The sequence below is a fragment of the Oncorhynchus nerka genome, linkage group LG18, assembly GCF_034236695.1.
Source record: "Oncorhynchus nerka isolate Pitt River linkage group LG18, Oner_Uvic_2.0, whole genome shotgun sequence".
Taxonomy (NCBI): domain Eukaryota; kingdom Metazoa; phylum Chordata; class Actinopteri; order Salmoniformes; family Salmonidae; genus Oncorhynchus; species Oncorhynchus nerka.
The window spans coordinates 42,305,245-42,328,355 of record NC_088413.1 but is presented as its reverse complement, the minus strand read 5'-3'; the positions used below and the strand labels follow the sequence as shown (position 1 = coordinate 42,328,355).

Here is a 23,111-nt window from a genome sequence, read left to right as displayed (position 1 = left end):
AAGTTTGCAGATGGCACAACAGTAGTAGGCCTGATTATCAACAATGACACGAGAGCCTACAGGGAGGAGGTGAGGGCCCTGGGAGAATTACTTCTCGCTCAATGTCGTCAAAACAAAGGAGCTCATCGTGGACTTCAGGAAACCGCAGAGTGAGCAGGCCCCTATTCTCATCGACGGGACTGCAGTGGAGGAGGTGGAAAGCTTCAAGTTCCTCTGCGAACACATCAATGATCCCACCCACACAGTGTGCTGAAGAGGTGCAACAGCGGCTTCCACCCGGTTAGGTAACCCTGCACGTTAGAAGCTGCTGCCGTATATACATAGACCTGTAATCACTGGCCACTTTAATAATGTAACACTAGTCACTTTAATAATGTTTACATACTGTTTTACTCATCTCATATTTATATACTGTATTCTAATCTACTGTATTTTAGTCAATGCCACTCCGACATTACTAATGTTGATTTATTATATATTTGTTAATTCCATTATTTTACTTTTAGATTAGTGTGTATTGTTGTGAACTGTTAGATATTACTGCACTGTTGGAGCTAGGAACACAAGCATTTCTCTACACCCGCAATAACATCTGCTAAATATGTGTATGTGACCAATAAATTGTGATTTGATATAAGTAAATCAGTCAATTGAAATAAATAATTAGGCCCTAAGCTATGGATTTCACATGACTGGGCAGGGGCACAGCCATGGGTGGGCCTGGGAGGGCATAGGCCCACCCACTTGGGAGACTGGCCCACCCACTGGGGAGGAAGGCCCAGCCAATCAGAATTAGTTTTTTTTCCCACTAAAGGGCTTTATTGCAGACAGAAATACTCCTCAGTTTCATCAGCTGTCCGGATGGCTGGTCTCAGACTATCCCGCAGGTGAAGACGCCGGAAGTGGAGTTCCTGGGCTGGTGTTGTTACAGGTGGTCTGCGGTTGTGTGGCTAGTTGGGCGTACTGACAAATTCTCTAAAACGGCGTTGGAGAGGCGGCTTATAGTAAAGAAATTAACATTCAATTCTCTGGCAACAGCTCTGGTGGACATTCCTGCGGTCAGCATGCCAATTGCTAATCTGTGACGACATTGTGTTGTGTGACAAAACTGCACGTTTAAGAGTGGCCTTTTATTGTCGCCAGCACAAGGTGCACCTGTGTATTGATCATGCTGTTTAATCAGTTTCTTGATGTGCCACACAATGACAATTACAACAATACTGAATGATCACTTATTTTAACTTAATATAATACATCAAAATCAATTTAGCCTCAAATAAATAATGAAACCTTTCCAATTTGGTTTAAATAATGCAAAAACAAAGTGTTGGAGAAGAAAGTAAAAGTGCAATATGTGCCATGTAAGAAGGCTAACGTTTATGTTCCTTGCTCAGAACATGAGAACATATGAAAGCTGGTGGTTCCTAGGTTGTATTTATTATAGGAATTGTAGGACTATTTCTCTCTATACCATTTGTATTTCATATACCTTTGACTATTGAATGTTCTTATAGGCACTTTAGTATTGCCAGTGTAATAGTATAGCTTCTGTGTATTGATTTTAAGAAAGGCATTGATGTTCATGGTTAGGTACACATTGGGGCAACGATACGGACCCCATCAATTATATGCAACGCAGGACATGCTAGATAAACTAGTAATATCATCAACCATGTGTAGTTAACTAGTGATTATGATTGATTGATTGTTTTTTATAAGGTAAGTTTAATGCTAGCTAGCAACTTACCTTGGCTTACTGCATTCACGTAACAGGCAGTCTCCTCGTGGCAGGTGGTTAGAGCGTTGGACTAGTTAACTGTAAGGTTGCAAGATTGAATGACAAGGTGAAAATCTGTCGTTCTGCCCCTGAACGAGGCAGTTAACCCACCTTTCCTAGGCCGTCATTGAAAATAAGAATGTGTTCTTAACTGACTTGCCTTGTTAAATAGATTTGTTTTAAATAGGCAAAATCGGTGTCCAAAAATACAGATTTCCGATTGTTATGAAAACTTGAACTCGGCCCTAATTAATTGGCCGTTCCGATTAATCGGTCGACCTCTAATATGTTCTATGTGCGTTGTGTCTATGCTTCCCGTTCTTAAGTTTAGTTTTTGCATCTTACTTTAGGTTTTGTACACCAGCTTCAAACAGCTGAAAATACCATTTTTGATTATTGAAAATATATTTCACAGCTGGTTAGATGGTACAATGATTATCTACACTTGTTTTGTCACATAAACTGAACTTTTAGAATTTTAGGAACCAGGAAATGGCGGCGCAATTTCAGAATATTGCACCTTTTAAAAGGATCTGTGGACCATACTTTAATGGCTAGCTCAGAATTTGAGCTTTCTAAAAGTTGCATATACAGTGCATTCGGAAAGTATTCAGACCCCGTGACTTTTTCCACATTTTGTTACATTACAGCCTTATACTAAAATTGATTTAAATGATTTTTGTCCTCTCATCAAATCTACACACGGTACCCTGTGGAGATGGGAGAACCTTTCTGAAGGACAACCATCTCCGCACCATTCCACCGACCAGGCCTTTACGGTAGAGTGGCCAGACGGAATCCACTCCTCAGTAAAATGCACATGACAGCCCGCTTGGAGTTTGCCAAAAGGCACCTAAAGACTCTCAGAACATGAGAAGCAACATTCTCTGGTCTGGTGAAACCAAGATTGAACTCCTTGGCCTGAATGTCAAGCGTCATGTCTGGAGGAAACCTGGTACCATCCCTACGATGAAGCATGGTGGTGGCAGCATCAAGCTGTGACGATGTTTTTCAGTGGCAGAGACTGAGAGACTAGTCAAGATCGAGGGAAATATGAACGGAGCAAAATACAGAGATCTTTGATGAAAACCTCAGACATTATTTAGACATTTCTTATCAAGAGAATTCACGTGTGCAACCAAATCTCGGACAATAGATACTTCAAAATTGTTTTATTTGTGTGCCCTTTAAGGGGCATCCTTTCTAACCTGGTAAGAATCCACTAAAACCCAAAATCAAAAGACCCCACACAATAAATAAAACACAGTATTAACACCACTAACAAATATTCAATAACAGGTGGGTTGTGTGTGGGTGCTGGAGTGTGTAGGGTAAAAACAAAAGAAATGGCCAGGCCTTATTTAATTTGGGAGCTCCCTTAACAGCAGCATCTGGGTACCTTTATACAGTATAGTACACAGTCTCAATAACTTCTCTCCTAAGGCCCCTGCCTCGGGAAGCCTTTCAAAGGGAGAGCTGCACAATCATTGGTAAACATGTATAAAAAATATTTGGTAGCAGACATTCCACCAGTCCTGGAAGAAAGAAAATAAACACTTAGTTTTCACTATGCTACATTTTAATCGGTCCTAAAAATTCTTAATCGAGGTTACTGCTCTTTGGTAGGAAGTCTTGATTAGACCATGTGTAAACAGAATCATACTTCAGACACATCAGATGATAGTGTCCTGTTAAGCGGCATAGACACCTAGTCTTCTCACCATACAATTAGTGAATAGCCTTCTCACCGTCTATGTGTACCTTTTTATTGTTCAGTTTTATGAATATTTTTTTAATAGAGATTTATTTATTAATTGATTTACACAAACAACATTTTCCATCACAATAGACAGGTGTGTGCCTTTCCAAATCATGTTCAATCAATTGAATTTATAACGGGTGGACTCCAAGTTATAGAAACATCTCTAGGATGATCAATGGAAACAGGATACACCATAGCAAAGGGTCTGAATACTTGTGTAAATAAGGTATTTAATTTTTTTTCCCGTTTTTTTATACTTTTGTAAAAATGTCTAAACCTGTTTTCACTTTGTCATTATGGGGTATTGTGTGTAGATTGAGGAAATTTTTATTTAATCCATTTTAGAATAAATCTGAAGTGTAACAAAATGTGGGAAAAGTCAAGGGGTCTGAATGCACTGTACACCACTGTCAAGAAAGCATATGGAGGCTCTTTTCTTTATGATCTGATGTGGGTGTTTAGTAAATTTAGTAACATATTATCATGTATTATCCAAAGTCCCTAGAACCACAGTGATACTGTATCTTCTTAACCACAGAAAGTGTGACCAGATGAACTTTGTCATTTCTGACAAAAATACTATTCATCTGAGTTGAGTACAGTTCTACAGTAGATTTGGGTCAATACTTGGCTTTGGTGACGTAATCGCAACAGGGTTTCCCATCAAGGGGACATTTTACTTCTGGTGTCAATTAGCCAATGTGTTGTATGTGAAGACGACCCGCTGACCTTTCAATATGTCGGGACTAATCATTTTGTGCGACGTGGGGGAGGAAATGCATGTATGTCGTAGTTGTCGTCATATTTTCATCTACTTTCAATATTATGTGTGTGTTCTCCTTTCCCCAGTGCTAACTTGTCCAAAGCAGCGTGGGGGGCTCTGGAGAAGAACAACACGCAGGTGATGGTCCGGTCATACGAACTGGGAGTCCTCTATGTGCCCTCTGCCTTCGTAAGTGACACACACTCGCACACACACATTGATGTCCAAGGGAGATGTGCTTTCGAGTTATGCACATGGATCATAAATTAGGATACTAGATTCTAGGGCTCGGTAAAGATACTCCATTTATGTACATGTAATAATGAATGTCTCTTCACTATCCTCCATATGTAGACAGAGGGGGCTTCCAACACACCACACACACACAGTGTAATTTGTCCCTTGCCTTAGAATTACCTCAACAGTTGCTAAGCAACATGATGGTTGTGGAGGTGACATTGGTTTAGAGGGCCAGAGCTTCAACATTGACCTGACCAGAACAAAGTGCCTAGCCCCCACTATTGGAAGACTTCCTGGTTTTCCCCTAGAAAGAAATGAAAGCATTTATGAAAGAATATAGCTAGTCATCACAACTTTCTGACATTAAGGGACACCATTGAGAGGAACACCTCAGACCTCAGATGTGACTCGAGTAGGGACATTCGCACAAAGACTTCTTGCTTGAAAAGACAAGTTTGTGTATTTTTCTATTTAAAAGAACGAGGTCCATTTAATAAGACGCTAGGCAGGGAAGTGTAACCATGACATCCTTCACTTGGCGCTGTGTTCTTCTCTTTATTTTTTCTCCCTTGGTCTTTGTGACTATTCTGTTCGTCTTTCTCCCGATGAGGTTGTTCTGTTCTCTGGGACAAAAGCCGACTGTCGCTGTCCTTGATTTGATGTAGCATCAGTACAGCACAACTTGTGTGGGTTTGAGGGTGTCTGTCTGCCTGCCTGCCTGTTTGTCTTCACGGGTGGATGGACGGACAGAATGGAGAGAGCTCTTTTTTATTTAGGGGGTAGATCAGCTTTAATATGGCAGCTAGATTGTAGCTTCCATCAATGTTACTGTCTGCAGTTTGTGCTGCTCTGTGAAGGGAATATTTCACAGCGTTGTACGAGATCTTCAGTTTCTTTCTTTCAATTTCTCGCATGGAATAGCCTTCAATTCTCAGAAATGTCTTGGTTTCTGGCCATTTTGAGCCTGTAATCGAACCCACAAATGCTGATGCTCAGATACTCAACTAGTCTAAAGAAGGACAGTTTTATTGCTTCTTTAATGAGGAGAACAGTTTTCAGCTGTTCTAACATAATTGCAAAAGGGTTTTCTAATGATCAATTAGCCTTTTAAAATGATAAACTTGGATTAGCTAACCCAGCGTGCCATTGGAGCACAGGAGTGATGGTTGCTGATAATGGGCCTCTGTACGCCTATGTAGATATTCCATAAAAAATCTGCCATTTCCAGCTACACTGGTCTTTTACAACATTAACAATGTCTACACTGTATTTCTGATCTATTTTATTTTAATGGACAAAGAAATGTGCTTTTCTTTAAAAAACCAGGACATTCCTAAGTGACCCCAAACCTTTGAACGGTAGTGTGTGTCTGTGTAAGTATATAAACTCAGCAAAAAGTAAATGTCCTCTCACTGTCAACTGTGTTTATTTTCAGCAAACTTAACATCTGTAAATATTTGAATGAACATAAGATTCAACAACTGAGACGTAAACTGAACAAGTTCTGACCTACAGAATTGGAATAATGTGTCCCTGAACAAAGGGAGGGCAAAATCAAAAGTAACAGTATGGTGTGGCCACCAGCTGCATTAAGTACTGCAGTGCATCTCCTCCTCGTGGACTGCACCAGATTTGCCAGTTCTTGCGGTGGAAGAGTGGGATAACATCTCACAAAGGCACCTGCAGTTTCCCGGACATTTCTGGGGGGAATGGCCCTTGCCCTCACCCTCCGATCCAACGGGTCCCAGACGTGCTCAATGGGATTGAGATCCGGGCTCTACGCTGGCCATGGCAGAACACTGACATTCCTGTCTTACAGGAAATCACGCACAAAACGAGCAGTGTGGCTGGTGGCGTTGTCATGCTGGAGGGTCATGTCAGGATGAGCCTGCAGGAAGGGTACCACATGAGGGAGGAGGATGTCTTCCCTGTAACGCACAGTGTTGAGATTGCCTGCAATGACAACAAGCTCAGTCCGATGATGCTGTGACACACCGCCCCAGACCATGACGGACCCTCCACCCTGCTCCAGAGGACATGCCTCGGTGTAACGCTCATTTGACGATAAACACGAATCCGACCATCACCCCTGGTGAGACAAAACTGCGACTCGTCAGAGAAGAGCACTTTTTGCCAGTTCTGTCTGGTTCAGCGACGGTGGGTTTGTGCCCATAGGCAATGTTGTTGCCAGTGATGTCTGGTGAGGACCTGCCTTACAACAGGCCTACAAGCCCTCAGTCCAGCCTCTCTCAGCCTATTCCGGACAGTCTGAGCACTGATGGAGGGATTGTGCATTCCTGGTGTAACTCGGGCAGTTGTTGTCATCCTGTACCTGTCCCGCAGGTGTGATGTTTTTCTGTACCGATCCTGTGCAGGTGTTGTTACACTTGGTCTGCCACTGCGAGGACGATCAGCTGTCCGTCCTGTCTCCCTGTAGCGCTGTTTATGGCGTCTCACAATACGGACATTGCAATTTATTGCCCTGGCCACATCTGCAATCCTCATGCCTCCTTGCAGCATGCCTAAGGCACGTTCACGCAGATGAGCAGGGAACCTGGGATTCTTTCTTTTGGTGTTTTTCAGAGTCAGTAGAAATGCCTCTCTAGTGTCCTAAGTTTTTCATAACTGTGACCTTAATTGCCTACCGTCTGTAAGCTGTTAGTGTCTTGATGACCGTTCCACAGGTGCATGTTCATTAATTGTTTATGGTTCATTGAACAAGCATGGAAACAGTGTTTAGACCCTTTACAATGAAGATCTGTGAAGTTATTCAGATTTTATATATTTGAAAGACCGGGTCCTGAAAAAGGGACGTTTATTTTTTTGTTGAGTTTATGTATGTGTATATTTTTTAAATAAAATTTTCCTTTATCATTTTCCGCAACCCTACCACCCCTCACCTAATTGGAGTAAACTAATAAACGACAACACTTAGGCTTCTACTTCCAGCTTATACATACTATATACATTTTACGGACACAATCTAATTTACATTAGTTATATTTTGTTTGTTTTTAGTCCTGGCCTTCCTCTAAGTTCCAACTCTCCCATCTATTTCTGATATCCATCCAGTTTGATTTCTATTTGCCATATATTTTTAACTGTGCTATTTCACAAACATTTTGAACCTATATACATTTTGCAGACACAGTATATTTTACGTTGGTTATCTTGTTGTTAGTAGTCCCACCATTCAGCTCCATTCAACCACTCCCATCTACTTCTTCGGGGATCGGTGTCCCTTCCACTGGACGGTTGAGCTGACGTAGCCTAATGCATTAGCATGAGGTTGTAAGTAACAAGAAACTTTCCAAGGACATAGACATATCTGATATTGGCAGAAAGCTTAAAATCTTGTTAATCTAACTGCACTGTCCAATTTACAGTAGATATTACAGTGAAAGAATACTGTCCTATTGTTTGAGGAGAGTGCACAGTTTTGAACAAAGTTATTAATACACAAATTAGGCAGTCTTGATCAAAATGTTGAACGAAAATGCAATGGTTCATTGGATCAGTCTGAAACTTTGCACATACACTGCTGCCATCTAGTGGCAAATCTAAATCGCACTTGGGCTGGAATAATACATGATGGCCTTTCTCTTGCATTTCAAAGATGATGGTACAAAATAAAATGTTGTCTTTGTTTTTTTTGTACTATCTTTTACCAGATCTAATGTGTTATTCTCCTACATTCCTTTAACATTTCCACAAACTTCAATGTGTTTCCTTTCAAATGGTACCAAGAATATGCATATTCTTGCTTCAGGACCTGAGCTACAGGCAGTTAGATTTGGGTATGACATTTTAGGTTAACATTTTTTTTTTAAAGGGGCTAAACCTTAAGAGGTTAATTAACACCATCCATATTGGATTAATATTTGCCATATATTTTTCAACAGTGCTGTGATGCTTCACAAATGTTCTGAACCTTTCTATTCTCATAGTTTCTACAGATTGTTAATTAAATAAGTTTTTGCATACATATTTTTGATCGATTGACTGACTTTTCAAAAACCTAGTATTGCTATCTGCAGAGTTAGTTCCAGGTAAATGTTGCAATTCTTCAGCCATTCATGGACCTGTGACTAAAAACAAGCTTCATATGGACAGTACCAAAAAAAGTATCTAATGACTACCTCTTCACAGCAAAATCTGCAGAGATGGGAAGGTTGTATCCCCCATATAAATAATATTCTATTGGTTGCAAGAATTCTGTATAATTTAAATCCGGCTTTGTTTTGAATGTCAATTCATAAATCATGTGCCATGGAATCGGTACATGGAAAATCTCTTCCCAACTATTTTGCAATCTATATGGCACAGCTTGTCAATTTTTTGGACCTTAAATGAAACTGGTTTACATTTTTTATTGATCATTATTTTCTTTGACCAATTTTGGTCTTTTAATGCAGGGCCGACAGACAAGTTCCTTACTTGTTCCCCCTTCCACTTGCCTTTTACTATTTTTACGGTCATGCTGCAATTAGTTGGTTGTAATTTTGGGTAGAGCAGACATTTCCATATATTTGTGTTAGCTGCATGTGTGGCATTTTATTTTACCTTTATTTAACTAGGCAAGTCAGTTAAGAACAAATTCTTATTTAAATCAAATCAAAATCAAATCAAATTTATTTGTCACATACACATGGTTAGCAGATGTTAATGCGAGTGTAGCGAAATGCTTGTGCTTCTAGTTCCGACAATGCAGTAATAACCAACAAGTAATCTAACTAACAATTCCAAAACTACTGTCTTATGCACAGTGTAAGGGGATAAGAATATGTACATAAAGATATATGAATGAGTGATGGTACTAAGCAGCATAGGCAAGATACAGTAGATGGTATCGAGTACAGTATATACATATGAGTATGTAAACAAAGTGGCATAGTTAAAGTGGCTAGTGATACATGTATTACATAAGGATGCAGTAGATGATATAGAGTACAGTATATACATATTCATATGAGATGAATAATGTAGGGTATGTAAACATTATATTAGGTAGCATTGTTTAAAGTGGCTAGTGATATATTTTACATCATTTCCCATCAATTCCCATTATTAAAGTGGCTGGAGTTGAGTCAGTGTGTTGGCAGCGGCCACTCTGTGTTAGTGGTTGCTGTTTAACAGTCTGATGGCCTTGAGATAGAAGCTGTTTTTCAGTCTCTCATCCCAGCTTTGATGCACCTGTACTGACCTCGCCTTCTGGATGATAGCGGGGTGAACAGGCAGTGGCTCGGGTGGTTGTTGTCCTTGATGATCTTTATGGCCTTCCTGTGACATCGGGTGGTGTAGGTTTCCTGGAGGGCAGGTAGTTTGCCCCCGGTGATGCGTTGTGCAGACCTCACTACCCTCTGGAGAGCCTTACGGTTGTGGGCGGAGCAGTTGCCGTACCAGGCGGTGATACAGCCCACCAGGATGCTCTCGATTGTGCATCTGTAGAAGTTTGTGAGTGCTTTTGGTGACAAACCGAATTTCTTCAGCCTCCTGAGGTTGAAGAGGCGCTGCTGCGCCTTCTTCACAATGCTGTCTGTGTGAGTGGACCAATTCAGTTTGTCTGTGATGTGTATGCCGAGGAACTTAACTTACTACCCTCTCCACTACTGTTCCATCGATGTGGATAGGGGGGTGTTCCCTCTGCTGTTTCCTGAAGTCCACAATCATCTCCTTAGTTTTGTTGACGTTGAGTGTGAGGTTATTTTCCTGACACCACACTCCGAGGGCCCTCACCTCCTCCCTGTAGGCCGTCTCGTCGTTGTTGGTAATCAAGCCTACCACTGTTGTGTCGTCCGCAAACTTGATGATTGAGTCTCTCAAAGCACTTCATGATGACGGAAGTGAGTGCTACGGGCGGTAGTCGTTTAGCTCAGTTACCTTAGCTTTCTTGGGAACAGGAACAATGGTGGCCCTCTTGAAGCATGTGGGAACAGCAGACTGGTATAGGGATTGATTGAATATGTCCGTAAACACACCAGCCAGCTGGTCTGCGCATGCTCTGAGGGCGCGGCTGGGGATGCCGTCTGGGCCTGCAGCCTTGCGAGGGTTAACACGTTTAAATGTTTTACTCACCTCGGCTGCAGTGAAGGAGAGGCCGCATGTTTTCGTTGCAGGCCGTGTCAGTGGCACTGTATTGTCCTCAAAGCGGGCAAAAAAGTTATTTCGTCTGCCTGGGAGCAAGACATCCTGGTCCGTGACTGGGCTGGTTTTCTTCCTGTAGTCCGTAATTAACTGTAGACCCTGCCACATACCTCTTGTGTCTGAGCCGTTGAATAGAGATTCTACTTTGTCTCTATACTGACGCTTAGCTTGTTTGATAGCCTTGCGGAGGGAATAACTGCACTGTTTGTAATTCAGTCATGTTACCAGTCACCTTGCCCTGATTAAAAGCAGTGGTTTGCGCTTTCAGTTTCACGCGAATGCTGCCATCAATCCACGGTTTCTGGTTAGGGAATGTTTTAGTTGTTGCTATGGGAACGACATCTTCAACGCACGTTCTAATGAACTCGCACACCGAATCAGCGTATTCGTCAATGTTGCTGTCTGACGCAATACGAACCATATCCCAGTCCACGTGATGGAAGCAGTCTTGGTGTGTGGAATCAGATTGGTCGGACCAGCGTTGGACAGACCTCAGCGTGCGAGCTTCTTGTTTTAGCTTCTGTTTGTAGGCAGGGATCAACAAAATGGAGTCCTGGTCAGCCTTTCCGAAAGGAGGGCGGGGCAGGGCCTTATATGCGTCGCGGAAGTTAGAGTAACAATGATCCATGGTTTTTCCCGCCCTGGTTGCGCAGTCGATATGCTGATACAATTTAGGGAGTCTTGTTTTCAGATTAGCCTTGTTAAAATCCCCAGCTACAATGAATGCTGCCTCCGGATAAATGGATTCCAGTTTGCAAAGAGTCAAATAAAGTTCGTTCAGAGCCATCGATGTGTCTGCTTGGGGGGGAATATATACGGCTGTGATTATAATCGAAGAGAATTCTCTTGGTAGATAATGCGGTCTACATTTGATTGTGAGGAATTCTAAATCAGGTGAACAGAAGGATTTGAGTTCCTGTATGTTTCTTTCATCACACCACGTCTCGTTAGCCATAAGGCATACGCCCCCGCCACTCTTCTTACCAGAAAGTTGTTTGTTTCTGTCGGCGCAATGCGTGGAGAAACCCGCTGCCTCCGTTAGCGTCTCTCCAGTGAGCCATGTTTCCGTGAAGCAAAGAACGTTACAGTCTCTGATGTCCCTCTGGAATGCTACCCTTGCTCGGATTTCATCAAACTTGTTGTCAAGAGACTGGACATTGGCGAGAAGAATGCTGGGGAGTGGTGCACGATGTGCCCGTCTCTGGAGTCTGACCAGAAGACCGCCTCGTTTCCCTCTTTTACGGAGTCATTTTTTTGGGTCGCCGAATGGGATCCATTCCGTTGTCCTGGTTGAAAGGCAGAACACAGGGTCCGCTTCGTGAAAGTCATATTCTTGGTCGTACTGATGGTGAGTTGACGCTGATCTTATATTCAGTAGTTCTTCTCGACTGTATGTAATGAAACCTAAGATGACCTGGGGTACTAATGTAAGAAATAACACGTAAAACAACTGCATAGTTTCCTAGGAACGCAAAGCGAGGCGGCCATCTCTGTCGGCGCCGGAAGTCAAGAATGAAGGCATAGGAACAGTGGGTTAACTACCTTATTCAAGGGCTGCCTTGTTCAGCTTGGGGATTTGATCTTGCAACCTTTCGGTTACTAGTCCAACGATCTAACCACTATAGGCTACCTGCCGCCCCTACATGACTCCACCAGTCCTATTTATGATATATTTTACAAATATAACTTTTTTAAACGTTATCGAATTTTTTTATTTTTTTTAATCAATTAATACAGTGGGGAGAATAAGTATTTGATACACTGCCGATTTTGCAGGTTTTCCTACTTACAAAGATGTAGAGGTCTAATTTTTATCATAGGTACACTTCAACTGTGAGAGACGGAATCTAAAACAAAAATCCAGAAAATCACATTGTATGATTTTTAAGTAATTCATTTGCATTTTATTGCATGACATAAGTATTTGATACATCAGAAAAGCAGAACTTAATATTTGGTACAGAGACCTGTGTTTGCAATTACAGAGATCATACGTTTCCTGTAGTTCTTGACCAGGTTTGCACACACTGCAGCAGGGATTTTGGCCCACTCCTCCATACATACTTTCTCCAGATCCTTCAGGTTTCGGGGCTGTCGTTGGGCAATACGGACTTTCAGCTCCCTCAAAAGATTTTCTATTTGGTTCAGGTCTGGAGACTGGTTAGGCCGCCACAGGACCTTGAGATGCTTCTTACGGAGCCACTCCTTAGTTGCCCTGGCTGTGTGTTTCGGGTCGTTGTCATGCTGGAAGACCCAGCCACGACCCATCTTCAATGCTCTTACTGAGGGAAGGAGGTTGTTGGCCAAGATCTTGCGATACATGGCCCCATCCATCCTCCCCTCAATACGGTGCAGTCGTCCTGTCCCCTTTGCAGAAAAGCATCCCCAAAGAATGATGTTTCCACCTCCATGCTTCACGGTCGGGATGATGTTCTTGGGGTTGTACTCATCCTTCTTCTTCCTCCAAACACGGCGAGTGGAGTTTAGACCAAAAAGCTCTATTTTTGTCTCATCAGACCACATGACTTTCTCCCATTCCTCCTCTGGATCATCCAGATGGTCATTGGCAAACTTCAGACGGGCCTAGGACATGCGCTGGCTTGAGCAGGGGGACCTTGCGTGCGCTGCAGGATTTTAATCCATGACGGCGTAGTGTGTTACTAATGGTTTTCTTTGAGACTGTGGTCCCAGCTCTCTTCCGGTCATTGACCAGGTCCTGCCGTGTAGTTCTGGGCTGATCCCTCACCTTCCTCATGATCATTGATGCCCCATGAGGTGAGATATTGCATGGAGCCTCAGACCGAGGGTGATTGACCGTCATCTGGAACTTCTTCCATTTTCTAATAATTGCGCCAACAGTTGTTGCCTTCTCACCAAGCTGCTTGCCTATTGTCCTGTAGCCCATCCCAGCCTTGTGCAGGTCTACAATTTTATCCCTGATGTCCTTACACAGCTCTCTTGTCTTGGCCATTGTGGAGAGGTTGGAGTCTGTTTGATTGAGTGTGTGGACAGGTGTATTTTATACAGGTAACAAGTTCAAACAGGTGCAGTTAATACAGGTAATGAGGAGGGAACAGGAGGGCTTCTTAAAGAAAAAGTAACAGGTCTGTGTGAGCCGGAATTCTTACTGGTTGGTAGGTGATCAAATACTTATGTCATGCAATAAAATAAGATTTTCTGTTTTAGATTCCGTCTCTCACAGTTGAAGTGATAATGATAAAAAATTACAGACCTCTTCATGCTTTGTAAGTAGGAAAACCTGCTAAATCGGCAGTGTATCAAATACTTGTTCTCCCCACTGTATATTTGAGTTTAACCACTATTTGTTGTATTATTTGCTCTGTCTTTTCAGGTGGATTAAACTGAAATTGCAACCAACTTTCTATGGCTTGTTTAAAAATATATATATTTTGGGGAGGTTTTGTTTTCAAATTACCGAAAGTGAGAGGTTGTAATCTTAATAAAAGGACAAAGGCCATTCTTGAACATGGGGTGAGACATTCTTACTAATTTGCTAGAGAACCAGTTCGGATTGATGCCTTTAGTGAGAGGTCCAATGCTTTAATATTTATTAATTTCTGCCCTCTGTCATATTCATTATATAAATAGGCCCTTTTAATTGTGTCTGGTTTGACGTTCCAAATCCAAAACATTTTTGCTTATATAATTTAAAAAAACAGGTCGCTATAAGCAAATAGGTATACTGTCATATGACTGAAGAGTTAATCAGGGTGATTTTTCCACAAATAGACATGTTGCTACCATGGAAGGGAAAAAACATCTTATATACTTTTGCTACCTTTCTATAAAAATGTATTGGAGTGAGATCATTTCTTTCTTTCGGGATTTGTATACCGAGTATGTCCACATCCCCGTCAGATCATTTTATTGGTAAACTACACAGTAATGTAAAAGTTGTTTTTTTGTGTGATCCAATACGTAATATAGTACACTTATCATAATTTGGTTTTAATCTATAGAGTTTAGAAAAAGTATCTAGATTCTTAATAAGGCTGTGGGGGGATCCTAATTGTCGATTTAAAACCAAACAATTATCAGTGTACAATGACACCATTGTTTTTAAGCCCTGGATTTCAAATCCCTGGATTTCAAATCCCTTAATATTATTGTTTGATCTGATTTTAATAGCTAAAATTTCTATGGCAATAATAAATAGATATGCCAATAGTGGACAACCTTGTTTTACTCCTCTTGACAGTTTACAACTCTCTGAGTAGTAGCCATTATTGACTATTTTACACTTAGGGTGAGTATTTAACCCATTTTGTAAGAGATTCTCCAAAATTGAAATATTCCAGGCTTTTATATATAAACTCCAGTCATACTTTATCAAAGGCCTTTTTGAAAGTCAGCTATGAATACCAGGCCTGGTTTCCCAGATATTTCATAGTATTCTCATAGTCTGATTTAGGATGAATAATATCCGACAATACCTTTTTTTAAATTCTATGCGCTCAGCATTTTGCTATAATTTTTGCATCACAACAGTGAAGTGTAAGAGGCCTCCATTTTTTTTTTAGATGGACTGGGTCTTTATATTTACCACTTGGAATCTGTTTCACTAATAATGAAATCAGACTTTGTTGAGTGTCTGATAATCTACCATTTACATAGGAGTGGTTTAAACATGCTAATAACGGTCCTCTGAGTATATAAAAAAAAAGGTTGGTATGCCATCCAGTTTTCCTGGACGTTAAAAAAAAACAAATTCACCTTTATTTAACCAGGTAGACAAGTTCTCATTTACAACTGCGACCTGGCCAAGATCAAGCAAAGCAGTGTGACCCCAACAACACAGAGTTGCACATGGGATAAACAAACATACAGTCAATAACACAATAGATACATCTATATACAGTGTGTGCAAATGTAGTAAGACTTAAAGGCTTTAATAAAAAATCATCAAGAAGTTCCTCCTCTGTAATTTGTCCTTCACATGAGTCTTTCTGTACAGCTGTTAATTTGACATTATTGATAGGGGGGAAAAACATACAATTAGCTTGGGTTACTGGAGACTGAAACGAAAACTAATGCTAAAGTACTTTACTTCCTCTTTCAAAATATGGACTTTTTATTTTATTATTTTTTAACCCCTTTTCCTCCCTATTTCATGGTATACAATTGGTAGTTACAATCTTGTCTCATAGCTGCAACTCCCGTATGGACTCGGGAGAGGCGAAGGTCGAGAGCCATGCGTCCCCCAAAACACAACCCAACCAAGTCGCACTGCTTCTTGACAGAATGCCCAGGAAACACTGTGCACAGGGCGACCGTGTCATCCCGGCCCGCCACAGGAGTCGCTAGAGTGAGATGGGACAAGGACATCCTTGCCGGCCAAAACCTCCCCCTAACCTAGACAATGCTGGGCCAATTGTGCACCGCCACATGGGTCTCCCAGTTGCGGCCTTCTGTGACAGAGCCTGGACTCGTACCCAGAATCTCTAGTGGCACAGCTAGCACTGCAATGCAGTGCTTTAGACCACTGCGTCACTCGGGAGGCCTAATATGGACTCTCTTGACCATCACTCTATAAAGAAAAGATTTTGAACACAATTTTAAAAGTGTGAACAATCAATCAATTTGACTATTTACATCCGCTTCACGTTGTCTCATTTTACAGAAACCATTTGTTTTGCCATAACAGTGACAGCTTTACCTTATTTAATTGTCATCTGCAGTGGACAGATATGCCCCCATCCACCCCTGCTGTCTGTAGCAGCCATACTGCGTCCCGAATAACTTGAAGGGTAATTCTCCCCTGAAAACCCATCTCTGTCCTGCCCAAGGAGACTCTTGCCCAAGCTGAGACTTTCTCAGCTTCACCGTACTTATGAGCCAATGAGGTCCTGCCTCATTTGCGAAATCATGTTGCCGTGGCAGCTGGAGGGAGCAGTGTGTAGCGCACAGATAAATGTCGCTGCGGGTAATTCACGCCAGGGTCTTATTTTTGTCTCTGCTGGACCACGTTTAGACACTGACAGAGAGTTAGACTACATTCTATTAGTGTCCGTTATGTTCCCTTGTCTCCTTTCCTTAATTTCCTTCTGTGCTAGCTTGATATGGGTCATGGGCCAGCAACACAGTATGTGAATGATTTAGTTGCAGTTCCAACACATAACATGTTGTCTAGCCCTGCTGTAGTCAGTAGGTGAATGCAATGTCATCTACTAATTGTACAAATCAGCGGCTATGAAGCAAAGGAGACAGGGAAACTTATTGACCTAGCCGTTCTATGTGACAGGAGAGGGAGAGAGGTGCGCTCATTCCAATGAGATTTTACTGAGCTTGATGATGATGATGGATTGGTCGGAATAGTGTTCCATCTAACAAGCTTTTCTTTTATTTTTTTGTCCTTTCCTACCCATGTGTTAAAATAAAGGTTCATCTAGTTAAATACTAAATAATGATTTTGGGTCTGTAATTTTTCTCCTCTCAGAGCATGAGTACCTTTCCCGTCCAGATGGACGTGTTTCCTGCCACCACTTCCTCTACCTCATTTCCTGTGCCCTTCGACCTGCCACCCAAACGCTACTCGAGTAAAGGTACTTGTACTTCCTTGTTCCTCCACTACACACTGATGTGTGTGTGTGACTTTGTGTGTGTGACTTTGTGTCTGTCACTGTGTGTGTGACTGTTAGGCTTGGCTGATCTACAGTATATCAAGGTATTTGTAATACCCACGGTATGATTTTCAATACCGCAGCAAACCTTTTGAGATAGTTGTAAAACTTTATGAGCTGTGGTGTCTGTCCTTGCAATTTGTTTACGTTCACATACTCTTGTTAGCATTTAGCTAGCGAATGCTATGGGAATGTGCTAGTACTTTGTTAGCATATATATATATCTATATATATTTTTTTTATGGAAATAAATGGTGCCCCCTTGTGTGCACTGCCGGTGATACTGTATACCCCATTATGGTACAGAGACTGTATGACCATATGGATACCGCTCAACCCTAATGTGCGTGACTGTGTGTCAATATTTGTGTGTGGGCCAATCTCAATGTATTTTTCTCTACGAGGACTTTTTATCAGTGAAAGTGGAGGTGTGCGAATCCTCTACTCTGATTAATTTGATAATAATTTCCTGGGGCTAGATCAGATCTGCTGCCTCAAACTGTACTGAGCCAAATGTTGATTGGCTAACATTTACAGTGGGAGCAGCACATGAAAGGCTAAGATCAGAGAAGCCTGTAGAAGGTAAGTGTTGAGACTTCTGCCAATATTTTTTTATTATGTAAGCTTTATTTAACTAGGCAAGTCAGTTAAGAACAAATTCTTATTTACAATGACGGCCTACCTAAAGGCAAAAGGCCTCCTGCGGGGATGGGGGCTGGGATTAAAAATAAATAAAATATAGAACAAAACACACATCACGACAAGAGATACCTAAGATGACAACATAGCATGGTAGCAACACATGACAATGCAGCATGGTAGCAACACAACATGACAACAACATTGTAGCAACACAACATGGCAGCAGCACAACGTGGTAGCAGCACAAAACAGGGTACAAACATTGTTGGGCACAGACAACAGCACAAAGGGAAAGAAGGTAGAGACAACAATACATCACGCAAAGCAGCCACAAATGTCAGTAAGAGTGTCCATGATTAAGTCTTTGAATTAAAAGATTGAATGATGTCGCTGGAATAATATGTTGAGAGAGAGTCTCCTTCGTAACACAGCCAGAAATCCAATGTGGTGTAGTCGGCAGTGAAGGAGTACTGATAAGTCCAATAGCAAAAATACTGAAAATTCTGTAGTTTAAAAAAAACGACTATTGACAGATACGATTCCATTTTTATTTTAATAACAGTGGACAACCCCCGACTCTCCAACAATATGGAAACTATAACAAACTTAAATCTACACACAATAAAGTTAATCAGTGATTTCAGTGAATTCATTCAGATTTCCCTTTGTGGGGCAGAATTGATTGATTATGGTATAATACCGAGAATCGTCTGTTCTTTCAACATATCGGTTGGTTACATTTAAAAAAAACATTTTTCCATATACAGTGAATTCGGAAAGTATTCAGAACCCTTGATTTTTTTCCCACACATTTTGTTAGGTTACAGCCTTATTCTAAAAGGGATGAAATCTTTTTTCCCTCATCAATCTACACACAATACCCCATAGTGACAAAGCAAATACCGTTTTTTAGAATTTTTCGCAAAAAAAAAATACAAATACAAACTGATAACATTTACATAAGTATTCAGACCCTTTACTCAGTACTTTGTTGAAGCACGATTACAGCCTCGAGTCTTCTTGGGTATGACTCTACAAGCTTGGCAAACCTGTATTTGAGGAGTTTCTCGCAGATCCTCTCAAGCTCTGTCAGGTTGGATTGAGAGCGTCGCTGCACAGCTATTTTCAGGTCTCTCCAGATATGTTTAATCGAATTCAAGTCCGAGCTCTGGCTGAGCCACTCAAGGACATTCAGAGACTTGTTCCGAAGCCACTCCTGTGTTGTCTTGGCTGTGTGCTTAGGGCCGTTGTCCTGTTGGAAGGTGAACCTTGGCCCAGTCTGCGGTCCTGGGTGCTCTGGAACAGGTTTTCATCAAGGGTCTCTCTGTACTTTGCTCCGTTCATCTTTGCCTCGATCCGGACCAGTCTCCCAGTCCCCACCTCTGAAAAACATCCCCATTGCATGTGTCATGTGCCTTTTACTGAGGAGTGGCTTCCATCTTGCCACTCTACCATAAAGGCCTGATTGGTGGAATGGTGCGGAGATGGTTGTCATTCTGGAAAGTTCTCCCATCTCTACAGAGGAACTCCAGAGCTCTATCAGAGTGACCATCGGGTTCTTGGTCACCTCCCTGACCAAGGCCCTTCTCCCCCGATTGCTCAGTTTGGCCAGGTGGCCAGCTCTCGGAAGAGTCTTGGTGGTTCTAAACTTCCTCCATTTAAGAATGATGGAGGTCACTGTATTCCTGGGGACCTCTAATGCTGCAGAAATGTTTTGGTACCCTTCCCCAGATCTGTGCCTCGACACAATCTTGTCTCGGAGCTCGGAGCAATTCCTACAACCTCACGGCTTGGTCTTTGCTCTGACATGCTCTGTCAACTTGTGGGACCTTATATGGAGGTGTGCCTTTCCAAATCATGTCCAATCAATTTAATTTACCACAGGTGGACTCCAGTCAAGTTGTGGAAACATCTCAAGGAGAATTTCAATGGAAACAGGATGCACCTGGGCGAGTCTCATTGCAAAGGGTCTGAAAAGTTATGTAAATAAAATGTTTGTTTTATACATTTGCAAAGAATTCTAAAAACCTGTTTTCACTTTCATTATGGGGTATCTCCTCCTCATGGACTGTACCAGATTTGCCAGTTCTTGCTGTGAGATGTTACCCCACACTTCCACTACTTCCACCAAGGCACCTGCAAGTTCCCGGACATTTATGGGGGGAATGGCCCTTGCCCTCACCCTCCGATCCAACAGGTCCCAGACGTGCTCAATGGGATTGAGATCCGGGCTCTACGCTGGCCATGGCAGAACACTGACATTCCTGTCTTACAGGAAATCACGCACAGAATGAGCAGTATGGCTGGTGGCATTGTCATGCTGGAGGGTCATGTCAGGATGAGCCTGCAGGAAGGGTACCACATGAGGGAGGAGGATGTCTTCCCTGTAACGCACAGTGTTGAGATTGCCTGCATTGACAACAAGCTTAGTCCGATGATGCTGTGACACACCGCCCCAGACCATGACGGACCCTCCACCCCGCTCCAGAGTACATGCCTCGGTGTAACGCTCATTCCTTCGACGATAAACGTGAATCCGACCATCACCCACCCCTGGTGAAACAAAACTGCGACTCGTCAGAGAAGAACACTTTTTGCCAGTCCTGTCTGGTCCAGCGACGGTGAATTTATGCCCACAGGTGACCTTGTTGCCGGTGATGTCTGGTGAGGACCTGCCTTTACAACAGGCCTACAAGCCTATTGCGGAGAGTCTGAGCACTGATGGAGGGGTTGTGCGTTCCTGGTGTAACTCGGACAGTTGTTGTTGCCATCCTGTACCTATCCCGCAGGTGTGATGTTTGGATGTACCGATCCTGTGCAGGTGTTGTTACACGTGATCTGCCACTGCGAGGATGATCAGCTGTCTGGCCTGTCTCCCTGTAGCGCTGTCTTAGGCATCTCACAGTACGGACTTTGCAATTTATTGCCCTGGCCACATCTGCAGTCCTCATGCCTCCTTGCAGCATGCCTTAGGCACATTCACGCAGATGAGCAGGGACCCTGGACCCATCTCTCTTTTGATGTTTTTCAGAGAGGCCTCTTTAGTGTCCTAACTGTGACCTTAATTGCCTACCATCTGTAAGCTGTTAGTGTCTTGATGACCGTTCTGCAGGTGCATGTTCATTAATTGTTTATGGTTCATTGAACAAGCATTTGGAAACAGTGTTTAAACCCTTTACAATGAAGATATTATGTTTATATGAGTTTATATGTACAGTGCCTTGCGAAAGTATTCGGCGCCCTTGAACTTTGCGACCTTTTGCCACATTTCAGGCTTCAAACATAAAGATATAAAACTGTATTTTTTTGTGAAGAATCAACAACAAGTGGGACACAATCATGAAGTGGAACGACATTTATTGGATATTTCAAACTTTTTTAACAAATCAAAAACTGAAAAATTGGGCGTGCAAAATTATTCAGCCCCTTTACTTTCAGTGCAGCAAACTCTCTCCAGAAGTTCAGTGAGGATCTCTGAATGATCCAATGTTGACCTAAATGACTAATGATGATAAATACAATCCATCTGTGTGTAATCAAGTCTCCGTATAAATGCACCTGCACTGTGATAGTCTCAGAGGTCCGTTAAGAGATAACACTAACAAGAGAGTAGGATACACACATTTGACAACTGCGGTAAAAAATACAGTGGGTCACGGGACTAAAGAGACTTAAGTCGAGCCAGTCCAACTCGCAGCTCAATTAATTTTGCCCAAACTCCATACACTACTTGCAGCCTACACACTGATAGACACAAGTGTCTCTCTGCAGAGATTAGGAGTTGACAGTGCACAACACATCGCATCCTTAGGACACTTTGATCCAATTGATTAATTGTTAGAAATCAACATTTTTGTGTGATTTTCATTACTTGTCCATTCAGGTAAGCTCAGTCAATATTATCCTTTTTTTTCGAGCCCTGTTTATGAATACACACCCTGAAGAGATTGAGGTATAGAGGAATCAGTCACTGGTAGGCAACTTGTAAAGCTATCCCTGACTAGCTGTCACACTCTATCATTGATGCTACTAAGGAAAGGGTTTTTCCAAATAGCCCTAATTTCCAACTCAAATTTACAAACACACACAAATAAGAAACACTGTCACAGTGACTCACATGTTCACTCTCCACCTCTTCCCCATCTCTGAAAGCTTTGTGTCTTCTGCAGAAACATCACACACACCAGAAATACATTTCTATTCCCTTTCTAACTTGGGGTTTTGCTGAGCTTTTGTTAGGCTAGAGCCTTTAATGCCAGTGGAACTGAAAACCTTGAACAACTAGTCAGTGACCAGCAGTAGCAGATGAAGCATCCCATTATTGTTCTGAGTGGTTGGGTGAGGGAGGCAATGGTATTTAACTGTGACCGGGTGACTCTGCCCTAGCTAGTTTAAATTACAGCTCACATTACAGAAGCTAAGGAGCTGGTGACTTAACAATAGCATGCTGTCATTTCTGCCATGACGACTCTTGGTTAAGTAGTTATGAATTATTCAGTCAACCAAACTCTATTTATTTTATATAGCCCTTTCTTTTTTTTCTTTTTTTTTCTGAGGGTGGATCAGCTTAATATTGCGGAAAGAATGTTGCTTCCAATGTAATTGTCTGCATAATTTCCAATCCCATATATTTTTTGGGTAAATGTATATATCCATACACACATGCATATATATATATACATACACATACCTATATAGACATACATACTTTTTTAAAGAATATACCTTTATTATTCCCCGCAAACCCTTCCGCCGATCCCCCAATTGGAGTAAACTAATAAACACTTCTGCTTCTACCTTCAATCCATACATCTTATACACACTTTACAGACACAGTCTACTTTACAATAGTTCTCTCTTGTTTGTTCTTAGTCCTTCCTCTATTTCTGATGTCCATCCAGTTTGATGATTTATATTTGTAACTATGCTATTTCACAAAAGCTCCGAACCTATATACATTCTACAGATCCCTTATGCCCTACATTGTTTATCTTATTAGTCCCACCCTTCAGCTCCACTCAACCCCTCCCATCTGTCTCTCAACATCATCCATTTCGGATTTCTACTTGCCATATATGTTTCAACTGTGCTGTCATGCTTCACAAAATAATTTAACCTTCCTATTTTCATAGCTTCTACAGA

The 23,111-nt window shown here is 41.9% G+C and overlaps 1 protein-coding gene across 2 annotated transcripts in view; it reads left to right on the top strand.

Moving 5' to 3' along the window:
* The window catches only part of tdp1 (tyrosyl-DNA phosphodiesterase 1), a 94,401-nt gene that overhangs the window by 48,933 nt on the left and 22,357 nt on the right, over positions 1 to 23,111 (top strand). For both annotated transcript variants that reach the window (XM_029687518.2, XM_065004113.1), the window contains exons 14-15: positions 4,389 to 4,491; positions 17,144 to 17,249. In XM_029687518.2, coding sequence (XP_029543378.2) covers positions 4,389 to 4,491; positions 17,144 to 17,249 — 209 coding nt within the window. The remainder of the gene's footprint in view (positions 1 to 4,388; positions 4,492 to 17,143; positions 17,250 to 23,111) is intronic.